Source organism: Anabrus simplex, chromosome X (assembly GCF_040414725.1).
Source record: "Anabrus simplex isolate iqAnaSimp1 chromosome X, ASM4041472v1, whole genome shotgun sequence".
NCBI lineage: Eukaryota > Metazoa > Arthropoda > Insecta > Orthoptera > Tettigoniidae > Anabrus > Anabrus simplex.
In genome coordinates this window covers 87,370,358-87,381,034 of record NC_090279.1, presented here as the reverse complement: position 1 = coordinate 87,381,034, position 10,677 = coordinate 87,370,358, and the positions used below count along the sequence as shown (strand labels likewise).

The window sequence follows — 10,677 nt, the reverse complement described above, 5'->3', positions numbered from 1 at the left end:
CATTGTTAGCTTAAATTGTAACTTAGCACATCATAATTTACTATTGGTCTAATGGGACATGAGCTTTTGTGTATTTTGGGGATGGCTCTTACTGTGGGGAGTTTGCGATTTTTTGATGGTGAGGCTTTCTTTTTCTTGTTCTGTGAGAATGAAGTCTGTTTGCTGGATAGCTTGTTTTATTTTGTTTGGAAATTTATTTGTAGGATCACATTGTAGTTTTTGAATTCCGTTCTTGTTGATGACAGCTATTGTTTTTTTCTATATACCCAAGAATAGAACATAACAAGAAGTGTCAAGAGTATAGATCTTGAATAGCAGTGCACTCGCATCTCAGATATGTTCAGACACCGTTCTCTTCTGTAGTATCTGTAATTTAGAACTCAACTAGCACACATTTATTCAGAGAACAGTGTGCATAAGCTGCAGAATTTCACCTTTAAGTAACTCCTGGACAATATCACATCTATAAATTAGCAGTTCACAGTGTTGGGAGTAGATTTTTGCTGACGACCCACAATTACTCATTGAATATCCCTCTTCCAACTTTCAAGGTTTTCAAAGACTCTGAGGTGCAAGAATGATGTGCAGGAATTGACGTTTATGCCAGTATAACTACAGACGTGTGCTGGGATATTCAGCTTCATCAAATACCTCTAGAATGGACCCAAATTACACTCGCCAACATGAAAGTAGAATGTTATCACATCACCATGTAAACTATCAGATGAAGAGAGACTGAACTGTAAGCCACACATTCAGAAGATTACAATTTACTGTGTTTACAGTAGCAACAGACAGAGCAAGGAAAGATGATGACAATAAGTCGCTTCTTCTCCAAAATTATTTCACAGCTTCTCCGCCAAGGCAGAGTTTTACTATGAGTTCACCCAACATTAGTAACATTGTAAAGAAGTTTAAATGATGCAAATCTTACCTGGAATTTTTTTTGGAGGCAAAATATGTTCACTATGAGATTCAAAGACCTACTGGTCATAACCGAATTAAATCCAGCACCCACAATTGTCCTTCCGTTCAGCAGCTACTAGCACTAAATTTGGATAATGTATGATAGGAGATGATGTCAATCCCACAACGATACCATTACCAAACCATGGAGAATAAAAACATAACCATACAACCTACAGAAATCCATTTCAATAAATGCCAGAGGTAATCAATAAACAATAAACAGTCATTTGATGGGTACTTAGCTCATGAAATGTCCTGATGCCTAGATCTTGAAACGCTGCCTGTCACAACTTCATTGGTAGCTGGACCTAACCAAGGTTCCTTCACTATCAAGTCCACAACTTTAATTCAGCTTTTTGCCACTATCAAACATAGCATGCACTGCCATCTCCCTAGTAAATGCTAGAGGCCAATTGTCCACTTGGCAACCATAATCTGGGGGCATGTGCCACCAAAACCCCTTTCCTTGCCCCATGAACAAGGTTTCTGTCACTAGTTGTACCTATAGATGTATATAAATACTGTTGTTTGTACTTCCTAAGAGTTGGCTGCCTTGCGTAGCACATTATCACATACTCCCAGACAAAGAAACAAAAGAGAGACATACTTTTCCTAGATGCCCATGTAGCAAATGGCGACTGCTGGGGTTAATATTGGGGAAGCACATAGTAAATTATGCCCCTGCCAAACTTATTCAGCTACTAAGGGTTAAATTCTGATCTCTATAAATTTATTTGCCATGAGACTCACCAGTGATGCATTTGTTGTTCTTTCAACCCAGGCTGGTTCCTCTTTGATTTTTACTTGCAGATCCAGTTCACACTGCAACTGAAATAGTTAGAAGCTACTGGGGTTCTTGATTACTTCCAATGATATTACACTGAAACATTGCCCACAGAAATATATTACCTTATTGCAGTCATTGCTACTTAGGTTATCTGTCAACAGCCTAAGCATTATGCTTGAAATTTTACATGACCGTCAATATTATGAACATACCAAAAAGACTCAAAATTTTACATGACTGTTAATATTGTGATCATACCTATTGGACCTCAAGTTTTCTATGACTGACACTATGCAGAACAATCTCCATAACAACACTGATAACCATAACAAGAATTCTACATATGATATCCTAAACGGAAACTTCTCAAAATTTCGAACCCTACTACCATATGTTGCAGCCTACAATGTAAAGAAAAACTCAACATTCACAGCGTCACTATTAAATTGCAAACATAGGTAAATAACACAGCAACTCAATAATTAAAATTATGCACTACATATTGTAATTTCTTTCTGAAACTAATATGCGTAGAACTTCAGAAAAATTCTTCACTCCAAAACAATTTTGATAGGTAAGGTACCGGGGTAAGTTACGTTATATTGCTACAACACACGAGGAACAGATTTGCCGGCACTTGTGACACAAAGGCCAGGAGTTTTCAAAAATAATGCCAGTTATATGTGTATACAGTTTTAATGCTTAAGTAGAAATATAATTTAAGAAAATTAAAAATATTAAATGTTAAAAATATGTAGAATGCTGAAACTGAGAAAGATTAGTATTAACTTCTTACTGTTCCCAATTGAGATCTATAATTTTCGCAAAAGTAAATTATAGAACTTGAACCTTACCGACAATAGAGATTGTGGACACACTGTAAATGATAGGAATCACAATTTCTCAATGAAGAAAATCTGCAGCACAATAAATTAACGGAATAGGCTGTACAAATGGCTAATACGCGTCTTATGTAACACATACCTCACACCTAGAGACAAACCTGATATTTTAATTCAGTGTAATCACTTAAAACAAACACTTAAAGAACGGATTTGATTTGTATCAGTCAGTAGAACGGGCTGAATTTAGGAAAGGATTAATTACCAGTGAGAACTCCAGAGTACACGACACTTCTTGAAAACAGCACTGGGTGCAATGTCCCGTTATATTTCTAACTATCAACTATCAATGCAGTCCTGCTCTAGTGGGCTTTACACGTGGTCAAAGAGAATGAGTAAGAGATGACTCTCAACGTTATTTTTCACTTCTGAACGCAACGGCTGCGCAAAGATCGCCAGGAATTGCACACCAGCGCCTCTAGTGTAAACAGGGCTGAACTAAAATTACCGGGCGGGTGATTTAAATCGTTTAGCGCGCGGAAGGTCCCCAGGTTCTCGTCCCCCTCCACTCTTAAATATTATATTAAATATATTTTTTCTTTTTTTCTTTCTCGTCTATTTTCTTTCATTTCCTTTTCTTTCTTTCCTTCTTTCCGTTACCTTTTTCTGAAATACTGCATTCTGAACAACAATACACCTGGAGGCTGGGCTGTGTTTTATTATTATTAATAATTTTTTTGCTGGAGAAAAGAAGCTTACCAGCTTGTGCTGCTTATTATAATTATTTGAATTATGGAGCTATATTTTATTTTTACTCATTCAAAAAGCCTTGAAGGATCGGAGTGACTGGCCTTGCCTGTGCTGCTTTTGTTTGTTTCTGCTGAGGAAAAAGGAAGCTAACTCACAAAGGGAGGAAGGAAGTGACGTGAAGGTGAGCAGGATTGGCAATCCTTATCTCAGATTAAGACCTATGACAGAAATAGACACTAACATCCCCTCGTACATCAGTCCTCTTTAACACTACTTAAGCCAACTGTAACAGTCAACAGTATCAAGATATGCCACTTATGAAGGAAATAAAATATAAATACAATGTAAGAAAGAAAACCATACGCAGGAACCAAAATGATGAAAGGAAACTCATATGCTAAGGAGGGATTTTTTAGGATTCAAAGGTAAATTGAAATGAAGCATGATCTTTTGATTTATGGAGCTATATTCTACCTACTATCCACAGTGTTACAGGTATAAAATTGTGAAGAAATTATATTCAGCAGTGTTAATCATCAATTAATATTCATCAGCCAGAAAACTATTCAATACAACACAAATACAAGATCATTCATTTATGAAAGAAAGACTGGAACTGACAAGGTACAACATAATACTTTTCTCTCTTATCGCAGTTTAACGTTGCACTGACATTGCAAAAGTTTTCAGCAACACCATTTGTATTTTCCCAAGGAACTTACTATATGATAAATCTTTCAGTCTGTCAAAAGAGGCACCTTGGGCCACACACTGAAGAATATTGAGATTTGTACTTCTTTTGCATCTACTAGAGGATGACAAATCTCTGGCAGAGTAGTGTTTGAAGAAACCAAGACATGATAGCACATACTCTGTTCCTACATACTGCACCAAAACACAACATATCATTCAATCAGTCATCTGTATTTAGATGATAAACAATGTCAAGCTACAAAATTGTATGCATCCCTTGTATTCATTGATCTACACTATTTACAATAAAAAATGTTCTATTTTATGTGACAGTAGGATATATAAAAAAAATTCTGCTTCATGGAAAAGGATGGAATCATGAATATATTTGAGGGTTTAAAAGACAAGAGAGAGCTTACAGATTCTGTGATTGCTCGCTCTTACAACATGCAGGAGGTACAAATAATGCTTCCTTTCAGTCCATCCGCAGGAGAGGAGTTCTAATAAATTTACAGAAATATGTAGCATCAGGATCTACATACAATAATATGGCAGCTGATCCAGCACAAAACATTCCCATGCCAAGTCACAACATAGCTCCACCTATTAAGAGCTATGTCCAAGGAATTGCTTGCTACTTTAGTACAGTATTATGAACAATATGCTGCTACTTCCACAACATTACGGTGTGCACGGGACTTTGCTGTGACCTAGACGAAATGCCAGTTGAAGACAGTGGAAACTCACTTCAGACAGTGCCATTTGTACCTACTGTATATCGAAGGCAGAAATCTATGTTGATGGTTGCAGAGTAGGCTGATCTGTGGTCTGACAGCATGCACTCCAACCGGCCAACCAAGCAGAGGAGGGGTGGCTATGGTTCCACCGTGTTTCTACACCTCTGCATTTGGGACACAGAAACGGGCTGTTCCCCTACCACTGGCTGTCCTGAGATTGGTTTTTCCTTTCGCCTGCAGTAAGGCGAATGATGGGACAGTTCCCAGTATATGTCATGGCCACCAAATATCTTGCCCTCACCACAAATCTCCTTGCTTAAGATGATGATGCCTGTTGATTAAAAGGGCCTAAAATCTAGTTCATTGTTTTAAGAGAAAGTACAACTAGGCAACCATCCCCTATATATATTAGTAATCGGAGAGAAGAAATGGAAGGGGGCCGACACTGGGAAAAGTTATGGTATCAGCTAAGAAGGACCATGCCCTTTGAGGAAAATAAGACTCCCTAGGCCTCCATACATAATACAATCGGGGGCAGAAAAGAACAAGTCGTGATCGAGGTAGATCAGATAGGATAGATGAAAGTGGGGAGCCTGGCACAAGTAAGCGAAAGTAGTGCCAAAATTCAATTAAGGGCTCCGTGGTCGCCTACCCAAGCTCCCAAGTACAGAGCCCACATGGGACCCCTTTTAGTCGTCTCTTACAGCAGGCAGAGGATGCTGTGGCTGTTATTCTACTGCCCCTACCCACAGGGGGACAACTATGATAAGGCTAGTTGCTTTACGTTGCACCGACACAGATAGGTCTTATGACGATGATGGGACAGGAAAGGCCTAGGAATGGGAAGGAACCAGCCGTGGCCTTAATTAAGGTACAGCCCCAGCATTTGCCTGGTGTGAAAATGGGAAACCACAGAAAACAATTTTCCGGGCTGCCGATAGTGGGGTTCGAACCTATCTCCCGAATACTGGATACTGGCCGCACTTATGTTTCAAATTATCCGAAATTCATTTGCCTTGGTGTGGTATGTTTTCATGTTCTGGCCTCAGGAGATTAGTAAAACAAGAACAGTAAGGATGCTTACCTCAAATATCTTGTTCTTTTTCTTCAAACACGCAAACGAAGATAACAGATATACGCAAACATATCAAAGTAAAGCAAAATGTCACAAACGTCAAAAACGTGGTCGTCCCACGTGGTCCATGTTGTCAAACTCAAATCGACCAATAGCAATCGGGAGATGTTTCTACCAATAGGAGCTGCCGTATTCGTCACGTGGGCTTAGGATGAGTGACGTGAAGTACAACAGCGCGCCCACGCGAGTGGAGAGCAAAAGTATTCAGTCTGAGCCGGGCCCTCGGAAGGGTAGGACCTCTGCCGCTGTCAAACCCTTTCACGTGGTAGTGGTGGGGGTAAGGTTCGGCAGTACGGTTCACTGCCGTCTCAATCCTACATATATAGATTGAGACGGCGGTGGTTCGGTTATTGATGTTGGGGAGGAAGGGACGTTATCGTTGAAGGAGGGATTGGATATGGGTGGGGTATAGTAGCCATAACTGAATTAAAACAGCTCATTTGCGAGCTTTAAACTGAAAATGCAACAACCCAACAACATTATCGAGATCATTTTGCAGTTGCTCACAATCTTGTAACTTATTTATTACTCTGTACAGAATAACATCATCTGCGAAAAGCATTATCTCTGATTCCACTTCTTTACACATATCATTGATATATATATAAGAAAAAATAAAGGTCCAATAATACTGCCTTGAGGAATTCCCCTCTTAATTTTTACAGGGCCAGATAAAGCTTCACCTACTATAATTTTCTGAGTCCTATTTTCTAAAAACCGAGCCAGCCATTCAGTCACTCTTTTATCTAGTCCAATTGCACTCATTTTTGCCAGTAGTCTCCCACGATCTACCCTATCAAATGCCTTAGACAGGTCAGTCGCGATACAGTCCAATTGACCACCTGAATCCAGGATATCTGCTATATCTTGCTGGAATCCTACAAGTTGTGCTTCAGTGGAATAAACTTTGCAACAGTATGGCTTCTCTTCTGTGTGTGTCCGCATAAGAACAGTTAGGTCATTTTTTTTTTGCTAGGGGCTTTACGTCGCGCCGACACAGATAGGTCTTATGGCGACGAACAGTTAGGTCAGACTGCCTTTCTTTGTGAATGATTAGCCACAGACATTCCACGTGTTTGGCTTCTCGCCTGTATGGGTCCGCATATGATCGGTCAGACTGTCTTTCCTTGTGAATGATTTGCCACAGACATTGCACCTGTATGGCTTCTCGCTTGTATGGGTCCGCATATGATCGGTTAATTTGCCTCTCTTTATGACTCGCCTGTATGTTTACGCATATGTTCGTTAAGATTGACCCACTTTATGTATGATTCGCCACAGACATTGCGGCAGTATGGCTTCTCGCCAGTATGGGTCCGCATATGTTCGGTTAGTTTGCCTCTCTTTATGACTCGCATGTATGTCTCCACATATGTTCGGTAAGTTTGCCTCTCTTTATGAATGATTTGCCACAGACATTGTAGCTGTATGGCTTCCCGCCTGTATGGGTCCCCATATGACAGGTTAGAAAGCCTTTGTGTATGGATGATTTGCCACAGACATTGCAGCTGTTTATGAATATTGAATTTTCACGACCGCATTGTAATCGAAACCGTCTTTCAACCTATTAGGTCGTGTTACGTACATTTAGTACGTATTGAAGAGATGTTAAGTACAGAACAAAAATGGCCAACCAGACACCAGTGGGATCCGAACCCACAACCTCCCGATTTCGCGTCGGTTGCTCTACCAATTGAGCTATGGTGGCCTAGGCCATCTTTGTTCTGTTGGAAAGGATCTAAGCTACAGAACAAAGATGGCCTAGGCCACCATAGCTCAATTGGTAGAGCAACCGACGCGAAATCGGGAGGTTGTGGGTTCGGATCCCACTGGTGTCTGGTTGTCCATTTTTGTTCTGTACTTAACATCTCTTCAATACGTACTAAATGTACGTAACACGACCTAATAGGTTGAAAGTCTGTTTCGATTACAATGCGGTCGTGAAAATTCAATATTCATTGACTTGGCCTTCAACGGGCAACTTAAACGCACTCTACAGTGAGATGGTAGTACCAGACCTGTAGCTTAGATCCTTTCCAACAGAACAAAGATGGCCTAGGCCACCATATCTCAATTGGTAGAGCAACCGACGCGAAAACGGGAGGTTGTGGGTTCGGATCCCACTGGTGTCTGGTTGGCCATTTTTGTTCTGTACTTAACATATCTTCAATACGTATAAATGTACGTAACACGACCTAATAGGTTGAAAGTCGGTTTCGATTGCAGCTGTTTGGCTTCTCGCCTGTATGGGTCCGCATATGATCGGTCAGACTGCCTTTCCTCGTGAATGATTTGCCACAGACATTGCACCTGAAAGGCTTCTCGCTTGTATGGATCCGCATATGATCGGTTAGTTTGCCTCTCCTTTTGACTCGCCTGTATGGGTAAGCACATCTTCGGTGAGTTAGCTTCTCTTTATGAATGATTCGCCACAGACATTGCAACTGTATTGCTTCTCGCCAGTATGGGTCCGAATATGATGGGTTAGTTTGCCTCTCTTTATGACTCGCCTGTATGTCTCCGCATATGTTCGGTAAGTTCACCTCTCTGTATGAATGATTTGCCACAGACATTGCAGCTGTATGGCTTCTCGCCTGTATGGGTAAGCATATGATCGGTCAGACTACCTTTCGTTGTGAATGATTTGCCACAGACATTGCAACTGTAAGGCTTCTTGCTTGTATGGGTCCGAATTTGATCGGTTAGTTTGCTTCTCTTTATGACTCGACTGTATGGGTAAGCACATCTTCAGTTAGTTAGCTTCCCTTTATGAATGATTCGCCACAGACATTGCACCTGTATGGCTTCACGCCAATATGGGTCCGCATATGTTCGTTTAGTTTGCCTCTCTTTATGACTCGCCTGTATGTCTCCACATATGTTCGGTAAGTTTACATCTCTGTATGAATGATTTGCCACAGACATTGCAACTGTATGGCCTCTCGCCTGTACGGGTCCCCATATGACCGGTCAGATTGCCTTTCGTTGTGAATGATTTGCCACAGACATTGCAACTGTATGGCTTCTCGCCTGTATTGTTCCGCATATGTTCGGTTAGGTTACCTCTCTGTATGAATGATTTGCCACAGACATTCCACCTGTTTGGCTTCTCGCCTGTATGGGTAAGCATATCATCGGTCAGACTGCCTTTCGTTGTGAATGATTTGCCACAGACATTGCAACTGTAAGGCTTCTTGCTTGTATGGGTCCGAATTTGATCGGTTAGTTTGCCTCTCTTTATGACTCGACTGTATGGGTAGGCACATCTTCGGTTAGTTAGCTTCTCTTTATGAATGATTCGCCACAGACATTGCAGCTGTATGGCTTCACGCCAATATGGGTCCGCATATGTTCGGTTAGTTTGCCTCTCTTTATGACTCGCCTGTATGTCTCCGCATATGTTCGGTAAGTTTACATCTCTGTATGAATGATTTGCCACAGACATGGCACCCGTAGGGCTTATCGCCCGTATGGGTACGCATATGACCGGTCAGAGTGCCTTTCGTTGTGAATGATTTCCCACAGGCATTGCACCTGTAATGCTTTTCGCCTGTATGGGTCCGTATATGTTCGGTTAGTTTACCTCTGTGTATGAATGATTTGCCACAGACATTGCAACTGTATGGCTTCTCGCCTGTATGGGTCCGCATATGTTCCGTTACTTTACCTCTCTGTATAAATGATTTTCTACAGACATTGCAACTGTATGGCTTCTCGCCAGTATGAATCCGCATATGACCGGTTAGAGTGCAATTCGTTGTGAATGATTTGCCACAGACGTGGCACCTGTATGGCTTCTCGCCTGTATGGGTACGCATATGTTCGGTTAGTTTACCTCTGTGTATGAATGATTTGCCACAGACATTGCACCTGTATGGCTTCTCGCCTGTGTGGGTCCGCATATGTTCCGTTAGTTTACCTCTATGTATAAATGATTTTCTACAGACATTGCAACGGTAAGGCTTCACGCCAGTATGAATCCGCATATGACCGGTTAAAGTGCAATTCGTTGTGAATGATTTGCCACAGACATGGCACCTGTATGGCTTCTCGCCTGTATGGGTCCGCATATGTTCGGTTAGTTTACCTCTGTGTATGAATGATTTGCCACAGACATCGCAGCTGTATGACTTCTCGCCTGCATGAGTCAGCTTGTGATAAGATAAACTGCTTTTCTTGACATATGATTTGCAACATACAGTGCATACGTGAGGCTTGTTGCCTGTGTGAATATCATTTGACCTGCTAGATTTTCCCAGCTGAAGGATTTTCCACAGACATAGCAGCAGTTTCGGTTCTCGCCCGTGTGAGATCGGATAACGTCCGGTCTTTTCCTTAAATTTTTATGAGATACTGAGCATTCGTTTATAATCCCACCTTTATGCAATCGCGTGTCATCAGTCAGCATTTTCCTCTTTGTAAAGCAATTATCAGAAAATCCGCACACTTGGAGCGGGTGGATCCTGAGGTGCTTCGACAAGCTGCTTCGGCTACATAACACCTTTCCGCAGTGATCGCACTTGAAGGGACGATCTTCCTTGTGTCTCTTCAGATGTCGCAAGAGGTCCAACTTCCTAGCCAGGACTTCACTGCACACACTACACCTAAAACTAGATGATCCGCCGTCCGGAGGTTGATGATCTCTATAGTTCACCTCGGGTCTCGATCTACAGTGACAAATGAAAACCATGTGACCAATAGTTCAACAGCCAAATCCACTACAACTCTCACACAGGGGATTTGCTACTGGACATTCCAAACACT

General features: G+C 41.4%; 1 protein-coding gene across 1 annotated transcript; it reads right to left on the bottom strand.

Moving 5' to 3' along the window:
• Positions 1-8,162: 8,162 nt before the first annotated feature.
• Positions 8,163-9,899, bottom strand: LOC137503308 (zinc finger protein ZFP2-like; the record flags this gene model as incomplete). The annotated part of the gene is made up of 3 exons (XM_068230857.1): positions 9,665-9,899; positions 9,292-9,412; positions 8,163-8,289 (listed from the first exon to the last, which is right to left on the bottom strand). Coding segments are annotated over exons 1-3 (483 nt in total), but the record flags the coding sequence as incomplete, so codon positions are not given.
• Positions 9,900-10,677: the final 778 nt, after the last annotated feature.